The following is a 22,729-nucleotide window of genomic DNA, read 5'->3' on the forward strand; positions in this document are numbered from 1 at the left end:
TATTGGACTACCTTATCAATGCTACTTCTCTAATTGGACTACCTTATCAGTGCTACTCCGGATTGGCAGGTCATGAGCTCTGACTGACAGGCCATGATCTCGTGACCATCTTAGACCGTTCTCAGAATGGTATCATTAGGTTGGAATTTGTTATACATTTCCTTTGGTGCCATGAAGTCTATCTCAGGCCTCTTCTCACGGCCTTATCAGCGGTCTGTTTAGGTTCTCTCCTATTGACATTCCATGTTGGAATACTATCTGGTATCCCAACCCATAACAGTACCTTCTGGAGCCTTGGTGCTGGAATGTACAAGGCGTGAGAAGAAAGGCCTTTACCTCCTTATGGGTCAGTGCAGGAACCAGCACTTTAACCCTTGTCCCGCTGGTACCCCTAATGCCAAATTTTCCTCTTACACACTTGGGGATTACCAAAGTCTATTTTGGCAACTACAAGATGAAGTCTTCGGTAAATCAGCTATTTTGAGGCAAAGTTTTCCGACTGCTTCAATCTCCAAACAGGGTTGCCAACTCTAGTTGGACATATTCCTGGAGGTTTCGTCACTTGACACCCCGTATCCAACTGCCCCGCCCCCACACTCCCGCCATTGATCACCCGACATGCCAATCCTCACAGAGTAATGCCTTTCCTCACCAATTACAAAGTGAGCAGGCTCTTCTTACCCGATTGGATGATTCTTGAATGTCAGTCAAACACAGTATTTTTCCCCATCTCTAATATTTTTATAACTAATAAACATCAGTGTTCATGAAAAAAAAAATCACAATTTTTGAAATATCCCTATGATTTTTCTCCCGACTTGCTTGCAGCAGTGTGCTGGAGATTAAGCTTTAATTCCTGGAGAAGCCAGGACAATCCTGGAGGGTTGGCAAATCTATCCCAGAGGTGTATTGTCAGTGCCTGCTAATTCACAGCAGCGTTCCCTCTGAGCTGCAAGGTCACACAGCTATCTGGAGGTCCCGCGCAGGCTGCTCACCGCTTTTTCAATGGGAGATTTTGCGCATGCGTGAAATTTTGAATAGGCCGCGCAACCCGCTAAAGGAACCGTGCACCCCAAACAAAATTAGGGGTAATGTTAGTTGCACTGCCTCAAAAATGAAAAAAAACCACCCACTTATTAAACGTTAATTAGAGAAATTCTTCAATCAGACTTGTGTTCTGGAAAGCACATCAGCAGTGGCTGCAGGTGGCTCCATGTTATGTGACAGGAAGTGCACAACATAGTGACAAAACCCGTGCTGTAATCGGTGGGCTGACTGGGAAAGTTAGTTTTCCTGAGAATACATTTAATCCAGTCTATTTTAGATTTGTCACTTATAATACAATCACAGCCAGTTTGTAATTTTCAATTATTTAGGTAGTATAAAATGTGGATGCAGCGGCCTCCAGTTATAAATTTCAAAAGCCACCGTACATGGGTGAAACTTTAGTTACACAATTTAGACGGGTTCATTGCAGTTTATAGAAAATATATATATATATTTTTACAACTGTGGTTCTTTTTGCAAGTTCCAGAGTCCAATTTTAGGGCCAGGCTGCCAACCTGAAAAAAGCTGAGACAATCCAATCCAATACAATACAATACGCTAGTTGTTGAAAATGTAATTTCAAAGTGAGGTACTTTTGCCATTTCTTCAAACACCATTAATGCTCAGCCAGCCGGTTCCTAACTTAATGACATTGAGTTGTGGTAAGTAAGATTCCACTGTGTTAAATTGAAACAGAATAACACTTTTTAAAAAGCACGCAAAAACAATGTATTTGCGAGGACAGTTAGTTGAATTTTGATCACATTTATTTGTCATATTGGTATTGGCTGTGTTTGTGGATGAGAGTTTTCCAAGTGTTTATACTACTGGTGCAGCAGAATGTATTATGGAACAGTGATTTTACATTAACCCATTGGGGATTGGACAGCTTGCCAATCACGGATGCCATTTTTGACCAAAGAAAATGTACAGTAAGGATCTTCCATAAATCCGTAACGCTGAATATTAGAAAATTAAGTTGGTGCAATATTAAAGATGCAAAGAATATGTTGGCCCACATGCTTTGAATATACTCAAGTACTTCAAACTAAACCCAGATGTGCAGTCAAAAGACTAGCATATAATTTCCCCACAACTGTTTTGGACTGAAAAGTATTTATGGACAGAAATTTAGCTTGCCTCCTGCTTCTTTGTTTAACTTTTAAGTTCAGATTATTTTTTTTGCCAGTGTTTCAGTGGAGATGTGATTTTAAAAACTTTTGACTTTGTAGCTGCATTTATGAAATCAATATGAAAGCATTTGTGTTCTAAATTGTGGAGCACTAAATGAGTACAGGTTGAACCTCCTTTATCCGGAACCTTCGGGACCTGGCCTGTTCTGGATACGGGATTTTTCCGGACAAGGGGTGATCACGTTAAATTGGATGGTACAGCTACTGAGCAAGGGGATATTAGGGCTGGCTGACTTGGGGCTAGGAGTGCAGCAGAGAGATCATGGTGGTGGATCGCGGAGTCAGGCCAGCGATTGTGGGAGTCGGCAGCGAGGAAGGACTTCAATTTGTTCATGTCGGAGTTCTGCGCATGTGCCACCTGGTGGCTGGGAATGGCTCTGGACGAGGGGTGGTTCCGGATAAGGGAGTTGTGGATAAGGGAGGTTCAACCTGTAGCTCCCTTTCAGTTGAGCATGACTTTGTTGACGTTTCTTTTTCTCTACCATATCCCCGATGAGCACTCAGCGATTCCATCCACTTCCCCCTCCACTGCTATTGCAACTGCGATTTGGCCAGCCATAAAGAGCTTAGTTTCCCATCAGTTTTGTGCATGCAGGTTCCTGTCACCATGTCCCTTTGCAGTGCACTGCAGGTAATTTCCTGGCTTTGGACCTGCTCCCTGGAAATCATCAGCAGTGCACTCCAGAAGCTGTTGTGCTGTGACTTAGTTATTTCTAACTTGACACGTGACGCTCAGAAATGCCATTGAACATTCCCCTGTCGAAGACAGGTTGCTGCTGGATCCTTTCCACCTTCATCTGTTGGTCATTATCTTAGCATGATAAATGAATGTTTGGCCTAATTTGCATGAGGCCATCTTGAGTTATGTTAGCATCTTTAATCGTTCCCTTTGTTGCTTTGCATGTCGAGACAAATTTGTTTAATTTGAGTAGGACAACTTTGCAGTACTCATTCTAAAAATCACAAAACGGATGGGAATGTTCCTCTTGCCAGAATCCTTTTGCATTAATGTTTGCAAACGAGTCAGTTGGCAGGTGCATTAGTGTACATTTTATATCCTACTTTCCCAATAACTCTGCTATTCAGCTGATTACTACTCTCTGAAATATTCTTGCCTCTCATGAAGTCAAAAATCCCTTTGTTATTGACTGAAGTTAATGATTACTGTTCAAGTCTTATCTGTTTGTGTCTATATGCCAGTGACAGCTATCCTGAGTGGTTTCCCCAAGGTAGAATTAATCTTTTTCCAAATTGGATTATGTTCATTCTTAGCAAATTTCTAAAGGGGATAGTGCTGATATTAATAAATGATGACGTATTGAACTTTACACTTCATTTGTACGTTTTCGATGGAAAATACTTAGTAAAAACTTATTTCTTTCCTTTTATCACGTAATTTCACTATTTTCTACTTTAGGCGATGGGGGAATAACTTTTTGTTATGCGGACTGACTGTTTAAAAGTGCATTTGGCTAGAAAGTTTCTTTCTTCGACTAAGTCTGAGCAAGAGATAAAATGTTCAGCCCAAAATCATTTTCCCCATATTGTTTCAAGAGAATTGGTGTATGTTTTCATTTGAAACGACAACAATTCCCAATGCCTCACATCATTCCCTGAATAAATAGGTGTGGTGCGTAACCTGATGCCAGGTTTCTTTCAGTCGCAGTCTGTTACAGTGAGCCAAGTACCTGAGTGTCAGTGGATGGCTTGACCTGCAGTTCAGTCCCCTGGTTTAAGGCGATCATGAATGGTTTACTCCCTAGATTTATGATGATCGTGAATTGTTCACTGCTTTCATTACAGTCACAAATGACATCCTTTGTGACTGTGACAAAGGTAAACGATCCCTCCTCATCCTTCTCGACCTATCTGCAGCCTTTGACATGGTTGACCACTCCATCCTCTTCCAATGCCTCTCCACTGTCATCCAACTGGGTGAGACTGCACTCACCTGGTTCCATTTTTATCTATCTAATCGTAGCCAGAAACTCACCTGCAATGGCTTCTCTTCCTACTCCCTCATCATTACTTCTGCTCTTCCCCCAAGGATCTATCCTTGGCTCCCTCATATTTCTCATCTACATGCTGCGCCTTGGCGACATCATCCGAAAACACGGAGTCAATGACGACACCAAGCTCTATCTCACCACCACTTCTCTCGACCCCTCCACGGTCCCTAAATTGTCAGACTGCTTGTCCGATATCCAGTACTGGATGAGCAGAAATTTTCTCCAATTAAATATTGGGAAAACCGAAGCCATTGTCCTGCGTTCCCTAGCCATCGACTCAATCACTCTTCCAAGCATCTGTCTGAGGCTGAACCAAACTGTTTGAAACCTTGGTGTCATATTTGACCCTGAAATGAGCTTCTGACCACCACTGCATAACTAAAAATGCCTATTTCCACCTCCGTAATATTGCCTGCCTCTGCCCCTGCCTCGGCTCATCTGCTGTTGAAACCCTCATCCATGTCTTTGTTACCTCTAAACTTGACTCATCCAATGCACTCCTGGCTGGCCTCCCACATTCTACTCTACGTAAACTAGAGGTCATCCAAAACGCAGCTGCACGTGCCCTAACTCGCACCAAGTCCCGCTCACGCATCACCTCTGTGCTTGCTCCCAGTTAAGCAACGTCTCAATTTCAAAATTCTCATCCTTGTTTACAAATCCCTCCATGCTCTCGCCCCTCCCTAGCTCTGAAATCTCCTTCAGCCTCACAACCCCCCCCACCGAGATATCCACGCTCCTCAAATTCTGCCCTTTGAGCATCCTGGATTGTAACAGCTCAGCCTTCAGCTGCCTGGGCCCTAAGCTCTGGAACTCCCTCTCTACCTCTCTTTCTTCCTTTAAGATGCTCCTTAAAATCTTCCTCTTTGTCCAAGCTTTTGGCCACATGCCATAATTTCTTCTTATGCGGCTCGGTGTCAAATTTTTGTTTTATAACACTCTTGTGAAGCGCCTTGCAACGTTTTACTATGTTAAAGGCACTATATAAATACAGGTTGTTGTTGCTGTTGTTAAGCTCTACATATTTTGTAGTTAAAGTGGAATGTCTTACGCAACCAAAACATTGGAGATTGAATGTAGTAATAAATAGTAAAGCTGTTTTAATCCATAGTGACTAAATAGTCTGTTCCAAACGAGCCATTTAATTCACCAAAATTATGTTTTAACATAACTTTTCAGTGGGGGCGGGGGGGGGGGGCGGCGGGGTGGTGGAGGTGAAATGAATGTTTTTTGAACATAAGAAATAGGAGCAGGAGTAGGCCATTTGGCCCCTCGAACCTGCTCCGCCATTCAATAAGATCATGGCTGATCTGATCATGGCCTCAACTCCACTTCCCCGCCCATTCCCACATAACCCTTGACTCCCTTATCGTTTTCAAATCTGTCTTATCATCACATTAAATATATTTAATGACTCAGCCTCCACAACCCTCTGGGGTAGAGAATTTCAAAAGATTCACAACCCTTTGAGAGAATAAATTACTCCTCATTTCTGTTTTTAAATGGGCGTCCCCTTATTCTGAAACTATGCCCCCTAGTTCTAGACAACGGTTCACATCCTCTCGGCGTCTACCCTGTCAAGCCCCCGCAGAACCATGTACGTTTCAATAAGATCATCTCTCATTCTTCCAAACTCCAATGAGTATAGGTCCAACCTGCTCAACCTTTCTTCATAAGGCAGCCCTTTCAGCCCAGGGATCAACCTCGTGAACCTTTTCTGAACTGCCTCCAATGCAAGTATATCCCTCCTTTAATAAAGAGACCAAAACTATACACCAATGTCAATTTGGTAATTACAAAGATAGAATGCAGTGTCTTATGTTTTTGCTTCACCGAATTTAATGTAGGTTAAATGGCAAATATAACAGTGCTGCTACAATATTGAAACTTAAATCAGTTCATAAGTCAGATTTAATATTGGTTGTTCCTGGAATGCCAGTGTTGTGAATTTGGCTTTGTTATTAGAGACTATAAAAGTTAATATACCAGCCATCTATGTAGAATTTTAACTTGACTCAATCAGAAACAAACATTGTACTTTGGGGAAGTCACAAGGTAGCGAACAGTCACTGGGATCTTATCAGTGTGCGCTGTGTGTGTGCGCGCGCATCAGTGCTCATGCTGTCTGTCTGAATGACTTGTCTTCCTGTGGCACAAAACTGATTGAGGATGACTGGTTCTTTCCTGGCTGCTCTGATCCAGCTTTGGTCTCAGGACAGCAGGAGCTGGAGGAGGAACTGGTGCAACTTCGGAGACTAGGACAGCGACAAGGAAGGAGGAAACCGACCACAGGCAGCCAAAAGCTCGAGGTAAGTGATGAGGCTGGAAGTTATTTTGGGGATTTTAAATTCTATCTTTTATGTGAAGTTTTATGCACTAAATTTGCTTGGCATTTTGTACAACATGTTCATATTCTGTTATTAAGCTTTGCAAAGATTGACTAAAGGTTTTTTTAGATTTGATGCCTCTAGTAATTTTGAGTAAATAACTGATATTTGCTAATGTGAAAATGCCTTTAACTTTTACTCTGAATTTGCAGTGCTGTATTCTAAGTTAGAATTAGCTGATACCAGGGGAAAGAGTTGTATCGGGTTTGTGGTAATTTTTTAATGTATTTTAAGTATACTTTTGTAAATCCACTGCAGAACCTGAAATGTGGATCCACATTCGGTGGCAGTAATTCTGCCAGCCTTACTCTTCACTTATAAATATTTGGATAGCTCTACCAAAGAGCCGGCACAGGCGCAATGGTCTGAATGGCTTCCTGTGCTGTATCATTCTACGATTCTACGAAACCATCAGTTTTCAACCATAGTTGTCCTGCTTGCAGTGAAACCAGCAGTTGGTTTCAGATAAAGTGCAGATCATTTATTTCAAGTACAATATTCAGAAAAAAAATCAAAAGATCTGGTGCCACAATTTTGACGCATGAAATCTGTTTTGCTTGATGCTGACTTTGTTGAGCTGTAGTTGGAAGGTTTAAAATGCTGACTGCACTTGAGGAAGGAATATAGTGATCTAGACGACTGTATTGTAAACTGCATCTGCAAACAAGTAAATACAATATTTTTTTTTTAGGATGACTATGAATATGATGAGAAACAGCAGTTTGATGAATCCAGCATTAGTGTGGAAAGCGCTGATATAACCGAAGGGGAGAACATGGGAGGTTTGTGGCCAGAGTACAGTTCGCATCATACAGGTGTGATACCCACTAGACGGTTATTGAAAGCATGCACAGCACATGAATTTTGTGGTGCCTTTTTTGAAGTCTTCGCATTTTTTGTTCAAATAACCCATTTTGTTTATTGGCACATTCTAACCTCAGTCAGCATTATTTGGATTTTTGTTTTCTCCCCCTCTCAAAATTGTGCCGTTGAAATAATTTGATATTTATAATATAAAAAGCATGTGCGTGCTGGATGAACTGGCTAGTTTTCATTCCAAGGTATCATCTGACTCAGTGTTTTAATATTCAGATCAGGGTCGCAACTGGTTTCTTAACTGTGAAACTACAAGGCAGGGGAGTTGAGAATTAATCCAAAAACTGACTATTCCTGGCTTTCTTTTGTGCTGAGTTGGTGCAGAATTAGTCGTCTAAAATATATTGATGAACAATTGGAATAGATTGCTGTTGTGGTGTGCAAAATATACTGGCTAAAGGTTAAGGATTTGTCGCCAAATAGTTAAGTTGCAGCACGAGAAATGTTAGAAACAAGCTGCTTTTCGAGCGTCATCACTTTAGCTATGTATTATAAAGCAACTACTTGCAGATTGATATTAACTTCACCCAGGCAAGCCTGCGCATGGTCTGACCCAGGTATTATGCAAACCTGCACACAATCTGACCCGGGTATTATGACTGTTTGCAATCTAGGTGTCATATTTGACCCTGAAATGAGTTTCCAGCCACACATCCACAGCATAACTAAAACCGGCTATTTCCGCCTCCGTCCCTGCCTCAGCTCTTCTACTGCTAAAACCCTCATTCATGCCTTTGTTCCTCCAGACTTGACTACTCCATCTCACTCCTGACTGGCCTCCCAAATTTTACACCATGTAAACTTGAGGTCATCCAAAACTCAGCAGCCCGTGTCTTAACTTGCACCGAGTAACGATCACCCATCACCCCTGTGCTTTCTGACCAACATCGGCTCCCGGTTAAACAATGCCGCTATTTTAAAATTCTCATTCTTGTTTACAAATCACGCCATGGCCTTGCCCCTCCCTATCTCTAATCTTTTTCAGCCTCACAACCCACAAGATGTCTGCGCTTCTCAAATTCTGCCCTCTTCAGCATCCCTCATTATAACTGCTCAACCATCGGTGGCCGTGCCTTCAGCTGTTTGGGCCCTAAGCTCTGGAACTCCCTCCCTAAACTTCTCCGACTCTCGACCTCTCTTTCCTCCTCTAAGATGCTCCTTAAAACCTAGCTCTTTAACCAAGCTTTTGGTCGTTTGCCTTAATTTCTTCTTTTGTGGCTCGGTGTCAAATTTATCTGTTTTGTCTTGTAGCATTGCTGCAAAGCATCTTGAGACATTTTACTACATTAAAAGCGCTATATAAATAAAAGTTATTATTATTATGCAAATCTGCGCAAAGTCTGACTCGGGTATTATGCCAATCTACACACATTCTGAATTATTATGCAAATTTTCAGATCTAATGGAATTCAGCAATATTATTAGTTTTATTATTAGTTGTTTTCCTGTGGCAGTGTTCAGCCAAAACAAGTCTCTTGCTGTAAATTTATGCTTGTCTCATTTTTATCAGTTGCACTCTCCCTGTTTCAATGTCTTCGCCTGCCCGCTCGCTCGGTCACTCACTCACTCATACTTTATCTTTTTTTTGAGGTCAAAATGGTGCAGCAGAAGAAGGAGGTGTCAATAAGCGATTTCTCATTCTCCCATGATGGACGTCTTGCCATCTTTGACTCCTTTATTCCATGCGCCTCTTGCTCTCTCCGTGTCTTTTTTTTGCGTCTCATGTAATTTCTGAGTCCATCTATCCTTTTCTTCTGTCTGTCTTTCTTTACTCTTAAATGTTCTATGTCTCATACACCCCAATTCTTTGCTGAATGGGACTGACTCAGCAGCTGCTTTGCTTCTACCTTTGCCCTTCTTTCCTTGAAGTCCCATGGCCACACATTCCCTCCCCATTACGATTCACGTCTCTACGCTTAAAGTGGCGAGCCGCAGATTGGAGCACAATTGTTCACCTTCAGAGCTGCTTCAATCACCTAAAGCAATATTGTGCATTCCTTTCCTTATTCAAGTTATCCCATTATAACCTGGAGGGTAAGCACAACCCAAGGCTCCTCTTCTCAGTGAGAAACTCCCTTTTTCCTTCCCTACCCCACCCTCCCCATTTTCCGCAAAAGCCCAGTGTGAGCTCATAGATTTATTAGTCTCAACAGATCAACCCCATCTGCTTGGCTGCCTCGGCCCCTTCATTTCCTGCTCCCCCAGCCTCCCTCCTCATCCCCCTTTATTTCTGAGATCTGGTTATTTTCTGTCCTTTTTTTTTCTCATTTCTTTCTCCCCTCCTACACCACTTTTTCTCTTCTGTCTCCCTCATTTCTCTGTATACTCTGTCACTTCCTTCCATCTCTCTCGGCTCTTCCTCCGCTTTAAGAGCGGGAAGAGAAGGGTGTATTTGAAATCCAGGATTTTGAGAAGTTCTGCAAGTGGTCTGCAGTATGACACATCACTTAACACACATTTACACAGGCGCAAGACTTATAATATGGATAGTGCTGCATCAACATTTGCATCTAGTTTGGCTTACATATGTGTTCATGAAATGTGTGGCCAAGTTGAGGGCTGTTTAATATCTAGCTTAAAATAATTTAGCTCGTGAACATAATACAGAATAAGGAAAAACAAATGGCCAGATTTTGCTCTCCGTGGTAATCGAACAGCAACAGCTGTTCATTGCTCTTGCCCACAGACTTTCTATGGAATTTTGCACTGGGATTTATTCTATAGGGGATCTGAGACCTGTGTGAACAGGGAAAGCGACTGTGTAACCAATCAGATTGAAGAATCGTTAATGAGCAGCGCAGAGTCGAAACCAGGAAGTGTCAGTTAGAATATTTAATTCGCTGTTAAATCAGGTACAGAAAATGAAAGAGAGGAAAAGAAAGCTGGTATTGAGAGAGAAAAAAAAGTCAAAGAAAAATAAATTATTTTAATTTTTATATTTTAAAAATCTCCAACAATAATTAAAATCTGATGGAATGGGATTCTGCACTTGTAAAAGTTAATTTTCAGTGCCAGAAAGGTTGTTTGGCAGTAATTAAGACATATCACAGTGTAAAGATTAATTACACTGGAATGGACAAGCCATAACTTTTTTAGGCGTGTTTAGTGGGTATCTATCACAAAAGTACTGCAATTTCATGCCGTCCCATGGGTTTCAATGGCGAGTCTCTGGGCGAGATACCGGTATAGCGCAGCTTGTGAAGGAGCGGGGCCACTCGGACTGCAACTTCCTGATTTCTGGGATTAACTGCGCACGTGTGGTCGCCGGAAGTTGCAGTCCAATTTACACTTTTATAACAGTGAGTGCTATTGGCCTCGCCGTTAATTCCACAGCAAAATCCGGCCCAAAGCTTTTGACTCAATATAGCATGAGAAAAGTAACCTATTAGTATTTGATAGCATTTTTAAACAAGTGATTTATTCCTTAAGCCCCACAATAATTCCATTCAGTTTAATTTTCATTTCAACAGCTTTGTAATAATGCATGTATAATTATGCAGGACTAAGGGCAGTTGTCGAGGAGCTGGAACTGGAGCGGAACAGGCTACAAGAGCAAATCCTAATGTTGGAGGAGCGCTGTCAGGACTTAGAGGACAAAGCACAGCTCCGTGCCAAAATAGAGTTTCATCAGGTAAGGATGACTAGCAAGTGTGCATGTTCCAGTTTCGAGAGTAGCTTGATCTAATCCAATTATTGTAATGTAAAGGCCATGTATGCAATAGAAAGGTTGTTTGATAAATCGAGTTTTAAAAACTTTTAATTTCACTTGTGACTAATATTCTAAAATGTTAGGGATAAATGCTCATTATATGTTTGATAGTCATATTGGTAGCACTTTATATCAATCTTTATAATGAGAGCATGTGTGTGGTGTGTTTTAAAAAAATTCTATCACTTAGTTATGAAACTGTTGTTAAACTGTTGACCTAAACAATTATTTTTTCTTTCAATTCCATTTGCGGGATTAACCTATTCGGAAATTTGGCTCCCACGACCAGGAGAACAGTTGAATAATCCCTGTCTTCTGTTGACTTGCAGAGATGGCGTTGTAAATTTTATGCATGCCGTTTCCATTTTATATTGCCTTTATAATACGTTTCTCATCGGGATATAAAGCCCAGATCAAAACTTTTAGATTAATCCCCAAGGTTGAAGTGTTTGAACCGTGTGAAACCTTTTGATAATGACGTGTGAACATTCTTAAATTCAAGGATCTGGTAACGAAGCCTTTTAATGCAGGTGACCTTTGGTGTGTGTGAAGAGGGGCAGCTACTGAGGGTTCCCCAGGTGTGTGTTTGCCCATGATTCACTTTTGAGGTGATGAGCAACAGTTGCAGTGTACAGTTGGTCATGTACGATCCGGTTTGATTTCCATATTTGTGTTGATATTTTGCCTAAAATTGGCTTTTAATTTGTGTCACTGAGTTGTGGTTGTGTGACTGCATTAAGAAGGCCCAAGAATGATAGCACTTAGTGTTGGGAAATACACTGAACAATGGGATGGTGATAAAGATAACACAATGTGCGTCCAAAACTTCAAATACATTTGTAGAAAGAGTCCTATTAAAATGTTCATAGTAGATAACTGTAATGTATGTACAAAGCAAATAGAAAATAAGACAACTAGCATCATATTTTTAAACATTGATTTCAAATTCTTCCCTTATTTCTAAACGAAAATGTATAGTGTACAGATCAGCCATGATCTAATTGAATGACGGTTCAGGCTAGAGGGGTTGAGCGGCCAACTCTTGTTCCTGAATTCACAGACTTACCTTGGTGTTTACAGAGGCCAAACATAATTAAGTTTTTTTTTAATTGGAGATGTAAACGTTTTATCAAATGTTAAATTATTCATCCAAAGACATCTTTAAGGAATCTCATAAAGAAAAAAATGCTAAAAGTGGTAAAATTATATTGCAGAATTTTTTTTTTGCCATGAAGAATGCCAAGCTTAAAAAAAGACCCCATTTGTAAAATGCAGGCTGTTCACAAGAAAATCTTGCCGCAAAATTTAATCTATATACGAGAGTATTTTTTTGAAAGTTTTAACATCTCACTGAGAATTTTCAGTTTCTGTTACAATTTTGTTTGTTTTTGGTAAAGGTACATAGACCTTAATTCATATATTTACATAGTTATTTTTGAATGAATTTCCTTTTCAGTTTTTAGAATTTTTTTTATCAATAAGTATTTTGTCTCTCTTGCATGTTAAATGGCTGTACCAATTGTCCTGATTTTGGACCATTTTTAGTACAGAGCTGCATGTCCACTAGTTTTCTCTAAGGGTTGTCACAGAATTGGTTTATGTTGAAGAACCTGCAGTAAATATTGGCCACAGCAGGTGGAGCAAATGCTGCAGGATAAGTGTGTAAAGTACAGGATATTTCAAATGACAAGGTTTCACATCTCTGGGATATCAAATGATGATTTTCCATTTAACAACAATGGGTCCTTCCTTATATTTGTTACACATTGGATTGCAGAATGAATCAAGGTACACAATGAGAGCAGAACATTTCTTTAAAAGCTTATTGTTTTATAAATCAAACCTCCTAACCAGTTGTTTTGCCAAAATTGTTTCAATGCACATTAATAATTTGCAGGTAACAGCCTCATTCATAGAATTATACAGCGCAGAAGGAGGCCATTCGGCCCATCGTGCCTGTGCCGTCTCTTTGAAAAAGCTGCCCAATTAGTTCTACCTGCTCTTTCCCAATAGCCCTGCAAATTTATTTTTTATTAACTGTCTTAAGCTGCTTTTATATTGTGTCTAGTGAGGTGTTGGCTTTGTATCTTAATGCAAGGAGTATCCGCAATAAGGTGGATGAATTAACTGTGCAAATAGATGTTAACAAATATGATGTGATTGGGATTACGGAGACGTGGCTCCAGGATGATCAGGGCTGGGAACTCAACATTCAGGGGTATTCAACATTCAGGAAGGATAGAATAAAAGGAAAAGGAGGTGGGGTAGCATTGCTGGTTAAAGAGGAGATTAATGCAATAGTTAGGAAAGACATTAGCTTGGATGATGTGGAATCTATATGGGTAGAGCTGCAGAACACTAAAGGGCAAAAATCGTTGGTGGGAGTTGTGTACAGACCTCCAAACAGTAGTAGTGATGTTGGGGAGGGCATCAAACAGGAAATTAGGAGTGCATGCAATAAAGGTGCAGCAGTTATAATGGGTGACTTTAATATGCACATAGATTGGGCTAGCCAAACTGGAAGCAATACGGTGGAGGAGGATTTCCTGGAGTGCATAAGGGATGGTTTTCTAGACCAATATGTCGAGGAACCAACTAGGGGGGAGGCCATCTTAGACTGGGTGTTGTGTAATGAGAGAGGATTAATTAGCAATCTCATTGTGCGAGGCCCCTTGGGGAAGAGTGACCATAATATGGTGGAATTCTGCATTAGGATGGAGAATGAAAGAGTTAATTCAGAGACCATGGTCCAGAACTTAAAGAAGGGTAACTTTGAAGGTATGAGGCATGAATTGGCTAAGATAGATTGGCTAATGATACTTAAGGGGTTGACTGTGGATGGGCAATGGCAGACATTTAGAGACCGCATGGATGAATTACAACAATTGTACATCCCTGTCTGGCGTAAAAATAAAAAAGGGAAGGTGGCTCAACCGTGGCTATCAAGGGAAATCAGGGATAGTATTAAAGCCAAGGAAATGGCATACAAATTGGCCAGAAATAGCAGCGAACCTGGGGACTGGGAGAAATTTAGAACTCAGCAGAGGAGGACAAAGGGTTTGATTAGGGCAGGGAAAATGGAGTACGAGAAGAAGCTTGCAGGGAACATTAAGGCGGATTGCAAAAGTTTCTATAGGTATGTAAAGAGAAAAAGGTTAGTAAAGACAAACTTAGGTCCCCTGCAGTCAGAATCAGGGGAAGTCATAACGGGGAACAAAGAAATGGCAGACCAATTGAACAAGTACTTTGGTTCAGTATTCACTAAGGAGGACACAAACAACCTTCCGGATATAAAAGGGGTCAGAGGGTCTAGTAAGGAGGAGGAACTGAGGGAAATCTTTATTAGTCGGGAAATTGTGTTGGGGAAATTGATGGGATTGAAGGCCGATAAATCCCCAGGGCCTGATGGACTGAACCCAGAGTACTTAAGGAGGTGGCCTTGGAAATAGCGGATGCATTGACAGTCATTTTCCAACATTCCATTGACTCTGGATCAGTTCCTATCGAGTGGAGGGTAGCCAATGTAACCCCACTTTTTAAAAAAGGAGGGAGAGAGAAAGCAGGGAATTATTGACCGGTCAGCCTGACCTCAGTAGTGGGTAAAATGATGGAATCAATTATTTAGGATGTCATAGCAGCGCATTTGGAAAATGGTGACATGATAGGTCCAAGTCAGCATGGATTTGTGAAAGGGAGATCATGCTTGAAAAATCTTCTGGAATTTTTTGAGGATGTTTCCAATAAATTGGACAAAGGAGTATCAGTTGATGTGGTATATTTGGACTTTCAGAAGGCTTTCGACAAGGTCCCACACAAGAGATTAATGTGCAAAGTTAAAGCACATGGGATTGGGGGTAGTGTGCTGACGTGGATTGAGAACTTTTTGTCAGACAGGAAGCAAAGAATAGGAGTAAATGGGTACTTTTCGGAATGGCAGGCGGTGACTAGTGGTGTACCGCAAGGTTCTGTGCTGGGGCCCCAGCTGTTTACACTGTACATTAATGATTTAGACGAGGGGATTAAATGTAGTATCTCCAAATTTGCGGATGACACTAAGTTGGGTGGCAGTGTGAGCTGCGAGGAGGATGCTATGAGGCTGCAGTGACTTGGATAGGTTAGGTGAGTGGGCAAATGCGTGGCAGATGAAGTATAATGTGGATAAATGTGAGGTTATCCACTTTGGTGGTAAAAACAGAGAGACAGACTATTATCTGAATGGTGACAGATTAGGAAAAGGGGAGGTGCAACGAGACCTGGGTGTCATGGTACATCAGTCATTGAAGGTTGGCATGCAGGTACAGCAGGCGGTTAAGAAAGCAAATGGCATGTTGACCTTCATAGCGAGGGGATTTGAGTACAGGGGCAGGGAGGTGTTGCTACAGTTGTACAGGGCCTTGGTGAGGCCACACCTGGAGTATTGTGTACAGTTTTGGTCTCCTAACTTGAGGAAGGACATTCTTGCTATTGAGGGAGTGCAGCGAAGATTCACCAGACTGATTCCCGGGATGGTGGGACTGACCTATCAAGAAAGACTGCATCAACTGGGCTTGTATTCACTGGAGTTCAGAAGAGTGAGAGGGGACCTCATAGAAACGTTTAAAATTCTGACGGGTTTGGATAGGTTGGATGCAGGAAGAATGTTCCCAATGTTGGGGACATCCAGAACCAGGGGTCACAGTCTAAGGATAAGGGTTAAGCCATTTAGGACCGAGATAAGGAGAAACTTCTTCACCCAGAGAGTGGTGAATCTGTGGAATTCTCTACCACAGAAAGTAGTTGAGGCCAATTCACTAAATATATTCAAAAGGGAGTTAGATGAAGTCCTTACTACTCGGGGGATCAAGGGGTATGGCGTGAAAGCAGGAAGGGGGTACTGAAGTTTCATGTTCAGCCATGAACTCATTGAATGGCGGTGCAGGCTGGAAGGGCTGAATGGCCTGCTCCTGCACCTATTTTCTATGTTTCTATGTTTCTATGTTGGTGCTGCCATCTCCTGACACCAGAATGGTCTTGCTGGATTTACTAAAGCCGGCCGCTGGGAAAACATGCTGAAAAACCTCTCTTCTGGAGACTGGCCTCAACAGATCTGTCCAGCTTACACTTGGTTTACTGCTAGCTGCGTGAGACCTTTGTGCCGGGAGTTGGCAGCACAGACAGCCCACTAATCATATGTAAAGCCAGCTTTAGAATATGCTAACTGGGAGGATATACTTGAAATGTATAAAACACTAGTTCGGCCACAGCTCGAGTATTGCGTGCAGTTCTGGTCACTGCATTACAGGAAAGAGATGATTACACTAGAGACGGTACAGAGGAGATTTACGAGGATGTTGTCTGGACTGGAGAATTTTAGCTATGAGGAAAGATTGGATAAGCTGGGTTTGTTTTCTTTGGAACAGAAGAGGCAGAGAGGAGACCTTACTGAGTTATATAAAATTATGAGGGGCCTAGATAGAATGGATAGGAAGGACCTATTTCCCTCGGCAGAGAGGTCAACAACCAGGGGGCATAGATTTAAAGTATTTGATAGGAGGTTTAGGGGAGAGATTCTTCATCCAGAGGGTGGTGGGGATCTGGAACTCACTGAAATGGTGGTAGAGACAGAAACCCTCACTGCATTTAAGAAGCACTTGGATGTGCACTTGAAGTATTGTAACCTACAGAGCTACGGACCAAGAGCTGGCAAGTGGGATTAGGCTGGATAGCTCTTTGTCAGCCAGCGTGAACACAATGTGGGCAGAAATGGCCTCTTTCCATGCTGTAAATTTCTAGGATTCTATGATCTATGGCTACTGTGCAATCCTCTGCCTATAGTGGGATCAGTGGAACATTATGTAGACTGTCATGTTCATTCCCTACATGCAAATTAAGAACATAAGAAATAGGAGCAGGAGTCGGCCCCTCGAGCCATTTAATAAGATAATGGCTGATCTGATCATGGATTCAGCTCCACTTCCCTGCACGCTCCCCATAACCCTTTATCCCCTTATCGCTTAATAATCTGTCTATCTCTGCCTTAAATATAGTCAGTGACCCAGCCTGCACAGTTCTCTGGGGCAGTGAATTCCACAGATTTACAACTCCGAAGAAATTCCTTCTCAACTCAGTTTTAAATGGGCGGCCCCTTATTCTGAAGAGGCCACCCATTTATTTGTTCTCCTTTATATATGTATTTGCGAAAGTCACCATTAATTTCTCATTCTCTTAAGAATGTACCATTAAGTGGCCTCTTTTTCTTGTGCTTTGCGCAGTGTTCCTAAGTTCAGACTCCCTTCAAAAATCTAAATGCCTGAAACCTCTCACCAGGAAGTGAGTAAGCTCCTTTGATTCTAACTTAAAAAAAATGTTAGAGAGAAAAACCAAGATTGGGCCTCTCAAATGGGGTAAATGGTAAACGTGAAATAAAGATGAACAAACTTTTTAAAAGAAATTTTAATTTTTTTTAAATTTCTCAATTAATTTTTTATTAAAATGGATATATGTGACGCTCCACAAAATTAAAAGTTGTTTTTCAGGGCCATTACGTTTGTTTAGCCATCAATACGCTGTTAAAACCCCAGTTACACAAACTCCATTAAGTTAGACCTTGTTGGATTAGAACAGCGATATTGTTGCGGGAAAGTCAAAGTTTTTGTCAGTTTCACTGAGTTCACCGACTGCCGGCTATGGGGTGGGGGGGGCAGCCCACAGTGCAGCTAGTGTCGGAGCAGTGAATGACTGACTGCAACTTCAGGATTTCCATGTAAGGATGCGCCATGCGTTAAATCCTGAAGTTGCGGTCAGTTTCAAAGTGGTAATAACAGCTAATGCTGTACCCACAGCAAATTCCGGGCCCTTATTTTATATACAGACCATTTGCTGTGAAGATTGCTGTTATCTTTTGGGGGACAGGTCTTTGGTCAACACTCAAGGAACAGAGGATAAATAATACATTTAAAGTTCCACCATTACATTTCTTAAACCAGATATGTGAAACCATTGTCACAGGGGAGTGAACGATAACAATTCAAGATGTGACTGTCTATATGTTTGTTATCGTCTGTGTTTTATCTCTTAAAATATGTAGTTATGCATTTCTTTGGACTGTTGAAAAAATGATGCAGTACATCGGATTAAGCTTCAGTGATGTGCTGAGTAATTTCAAATGAGCTGATATACAAATTAATGAAGTTTGAACAGATTTGAATAATTCTATTTCATAGCCTCTGATTTTGTTACTTTTTCCAAAATAAAATGTATGTGAACAATTAAATTCTGAACCCATTACTGTGCTGCTAAGGTGTCATGAGAAACACAGAATATTGTCTCCAAGTCCGCTTAAACTTTTGCTTCCTGACGCAGAATGAAGCCGAACGCTTGCAGAATCAGCTGTCACTTCTGAGAAGCCAGCAAAGCCGCGATACCGAGAAACACCAGCATCTTGTTTCAAGTCTGAATGAACAATTGAAAGGGTGAGACATTAACCTCTGTTTTAGATTGATGTGGAATGCAGCAGTAATTAAGATTTGAATTTCCACGGTTTGAAATGGTTTTTTTCTTGACTGTGGGCATTAGTCATCATCACAGAAATTTACAGCAGGGAAGGAGGCCATTTCGACCCATTGTGTCCACGCCGTCGACAAAGAGCTATCCAGTCTAATCCCACTTTCCAGCTCTTGGTCCGTAGCCCTGTAGGTTACGATACTTCAAGTGCACATCCAAGCACTTCTTAAATGTGGTGCGGGTTTCTGCCTCTACCACCCTTTCAGGCGGTGAGTTCCAGATCCCCACCACCCTCTGGGTGAAGACATTTCCCCTCACATCTCCTTTAAACCACCTACCAATTACTTTAAATCTATGCCCCCTGGTTGTTGACCCCTCAGCTGTGGGAAACAGGTCCTTCCTGTCCACTCTATCTCGGCCCCTCATAATTTTATACACCTCAATAAGGTCTCCTTAGCCTCCTCTGTTCCAAAGAAAACAAACCCAGCCTATCCAATCTTTCCTCATAGCTAAAATTCTCCAATCCAGCCAACATCCTTGTAAATCTCCTCGGTACCCTCTCTCGTGCAATCACATCTTTCCTGTAACGTGGTGACCAGAACTGCATGTCATGGGTATCCTTCGCACCCAGTTGGGAGTGTAACCCACCTTGGTATGTTCTGGGGAAGCCCAACGTCAAATATTCACGCAGAAATGTTGTCATGACGTTGCAGATAAGTCTCCTGCTTGAATAAAGACCAAGGGGAAAGTCATTTTATTTTCTCCAGCTAAAGGTTCTTCACTCATCACGTCCAATCTCTTGTTGGCCAAATTTGGGACAAAATCGCCAGTCTTTTTAAATGGGTGACATTGGACAAAGGTTAGCGTGTTACATATTCCGAACCAGTGAGTATGGGTTATTGCTTTTTATTTTGTTTTATTTTTCTTGCTAATTATCTTAAATCTGTGTCCTCTGGTTACCGACCCACCGTCAGTAAATACAGTTTCTCCTTATTTCCGCTCATAATTTTGAACACGTTAATTTAATCTCCCCTTAAGTGGGACCTGGGGGTACTTGTGCATGAAACACACAAAGATAATATGCAGGTACAGCAAGTGATCAGGAAGGCCAATGGAATCTTGGCCTTTATTGCAAAGGGGATGGAGTATAAAAGCAGGGAAGTCTTGTTAGTTTTTGGTGAGGCCACACGTGGAATACTGCGTGCAGTTTTGGTTTCCTTATTTACGAAAGGATATACTTGCTGTGGAGGCAGTTCAGAGAAGGTTCACTATGTTGATTCCGGGGATGAGGGGGTTGACTTATGAGGAAAGGTTGAGTAAGTTGGGCCTCTACTCATTGGAATTTAGAAGAATGAGAGGTGATTTTATCGAAATGTATAAGATTATGAGGGGGCTTGACGAGGTGGATGCAGAGAGGATGTTTCCACTGGTGGGAGAGACTAGATCGAGAGGGCATAATCTTAGAATAAGGGGCCGCCCATTTAAAACTGAGATGAGAAGAAATTGCTTCTCTCGGAGGTTTGTGAATTTGTGGAATTCACTGCCTCAGAGAGCTGTGGAAGCTGGGACATTGAATAAATTTAAGACAGAAATCGACAGTTTCTTAAAACGACAAAGGGATAAGGGGTTATGGGGAGTAGGCAGTGAAGTGGAACTGAGTCTGTGATCAGATCGGTCATGATCTTATTGTATGGCGGAGCAGGCTTGAGGGGCCTTATGGCCTACTTCTGCTCCTATTTCTTATGTTCTTATGTCAGTGTGGCTCAGTGGGTAGCTCTCTCGCCTCTGAGTCAGAAGGGACAAGCACAAAAAACATCTGGGCTGATACTCCAGTGCAGTGCTGAGGGAGCGCTGCATTGTCGGAGGTGCCGTTTTTCGAATGAGACTTTAAGCAAGGCGTCTGCTCTCTCAAGTGGGCATAAAAGATTCCATGGCACTATTTCGTACAAGAGCAGGGGAGTTATCCCTGGTCAATATTTATCCCTCAATCAACATAACACAAAACCCGTGTTCGTGGGAGCTTGCTTGTGCGCAAATTGGCTGCCAACTTTCCCACATTACAACAGTGACTACACTCCAAAAGTACTTCATTGGCTGCAAAGCGCTTTGATATGTCTGGTGGTCGTGAAAGGCGCCATGTCTTTTTTAACCTGCTCTGCTTTAAGGAGAACCATCCCAACTTCTCACTGTCTTTACTGTTCTTTGCATGTGATGTGTAACGTAACAAAAGTTTAAGAAATAGAATCTGTTGTGAATTAATATGACATTGACATTAATTTCTAGAGTCAGTGATAAGAAAGACTTCTTGGAAACTTCACTTGTGGAAAAGGAACAGATGTTGGCTGAAGCCTTAGCAAAACCGCCACAGATGGATAAACTGAAGGAAACCCTGGAAGCCCAGGAAATAATCAACCAAGACCTCACTGAAAAGCTATTGTGTACTGAAGAAAATGTAAGTAATCTAACACGGTCATATACTGCTAAATGTTAGAGAGGAATCTGGTTTGATGAATTCACAAATGTAATTTGTTTGTGGTTTATACCTTCTGCAGAGAGATATAGACAGATTGACTAAGTGGGCAAGAATATGTCAAATGGAATACAATGTGGGGAAGTGTGAAATTATCCACTTTGGTAGGAAAAACAAAAAAGCAGAATATTTATTGAATGGTGAGAGACTGGGAAATGTTTGTATTCAGAGGGACCTTGGTGTCCTGTATCTGGATCACAGAAAGGTAACATGCAGGTACAGCAAGCGATTAGGAAAGCAAATGGTATGTTTGCTTTTGTTACAAAAGGTTTAGAGTATAAGAGTAAAGATGTCTTACTACAATTATACAGGACATTGGTGAGGCCACACCTGGAATACTGTGTACAGTTCTGGTCTCCTTACCTAAGGAAAGACATACTTGCCTCAGAGGGAGTGCAACAAAGGTTCACCAGACTGGTTCCTGGGATGAGGGGATTTCCTCATGAGGAGAGATTGAGTTGACTAGGCCTATATTCTCTAGAGTTTAGAAGAATGAGAGGTGATCTAATTGAAACATGTAAAATTGTTAAGGGGCTTGACATCATTAATGCTGAGAAAATGTTTCCCTTGGCTGGGGAATCTACAACACGGGGTCACAGTCTCAGAATAAAGGGTCAGCCATTTGAGACTGATAGGAGGGGAAATTTCTTCACTCACAGGTTTGTGAATCTTTGGAATTCTCTACCCCAGAGAGCTGTGGATGCTCAGTCTTGTGAGTATATTCAAGACAGAGATCAATACATTTTTGGGAGCGAAGGGAATTGAGGGATATAGGGATAGTGCAGGAAGGTGGTGTTGAGGTAGATGATCAGCCCCATGATCTTGTTAAATGACGGACCAGGCTCGAAGAGCCAAATGGCCTACTCCTGCTCCTATTTCTTATGTTCTTATGAAGCATAAATCTGTTTCAACTCGGCAAGCTGTTTGTAGTGTAAACAGAGAAAAAGACCTCTTTGACCCTTATCCTGGACTGTGCCTTCAATCTACTCTTTCTTTCCCTGATCAGTATCCGCCTCACAATCTTAAGCATTCTGCACCATTCTCTTATGTGGGAAGTGCTATATAATTACAAATTGTACTCTAAAATTACTTTTGCAGCGTAGTTCCTTCTGTTGCCTACAAAAGCCTCTCTCTATTTTCATATCCTCATGATAGAATCGCACGTTGTGTTATTTAAGACTCACAGCACAGAAAGTAATTTAATTGATTTGTAAATTTGGACAAATTCAGTATCCATTTTCCATTAAGTAATATAATTGTAACTCTAGAATTTGCCTCATTCCTAAATCTGATACCCAAATCAATTCTAAGATGAGTAGAGTAAATGACCAGCGTAGGTTTCACTTCTCAATCACACGTTCTACCCTCGGCAAACTCGAGGTGACCCAAAACTCGGCAGCCGGTGTCCTAACTCTCATCAAGTTCTGCTCACCCATCACCCCTGTGCTCGCTGACCTACATTGGCTCCTGGTTAAGCAACGCCTCAATTTGAAAAT

The 22,729-nt window shown here is 41.6% G+C and overlaps 1 protein-coding gene across 7 annotated transcripts in view; it reads left to right on the forward strand.

Moving 5' to 3' along the window:
* Positions 1-22,729, forward strand: part of LOC139280080 (golgin subfamily B member 1-like) — a 91,450-nt gene that overhangs the window by 36,431 nt on the left and 32,290 nt on the right. For 3 of the 7 annotated variants that reach the window (XM_070899569.1, XM_070899574.1, XM_070899573.1), the window contains exons 15-20: positions 6,452-6,558; positions 7,328-7,451; positions 11,013-11,143; positions 11,752-11,799; positions 18,563-18,672; positions 20,987-21,155. In XM_070899569.1, coding sequence (XP_070755670.1) covers positions 6,452-6,558; positions 7,328-7,451; positions 11,013-11,143; positions 11,752-11,799; positions 18,563-18,672; positions 20,987-21,155 — 689 coding nt within the window. Of the gene's footprint in view, positions 1-6,451; positions 6,559-7,327; positions 7,452-11,012; positions 11,144-11,723; positions 11,800-18,562; positions 18,673-20,986; positions 21,156-22,729 lie in introns of those variants that run through there. The other 4 variants (XM_070899570.1, XM_070899571.1, XM_070899572.1 and 1 more) reach the window with 4 other exon arrangements.

This window comes from Pristiophorus japonicus, chromosome 14 (assembly GCF_044704955.1).
Source record: "Pristiophorus japonicus isolate sPriJap1 chromosome 14, sPriJap1.hap1, whole genome shotgun sequence".
Lineage (NCBI taxonomy): Eukaryota > Metazoa > Chordata > Chondrichthyes > Pristiophoridae > Pristiophorus > Pristiophorus japonicus.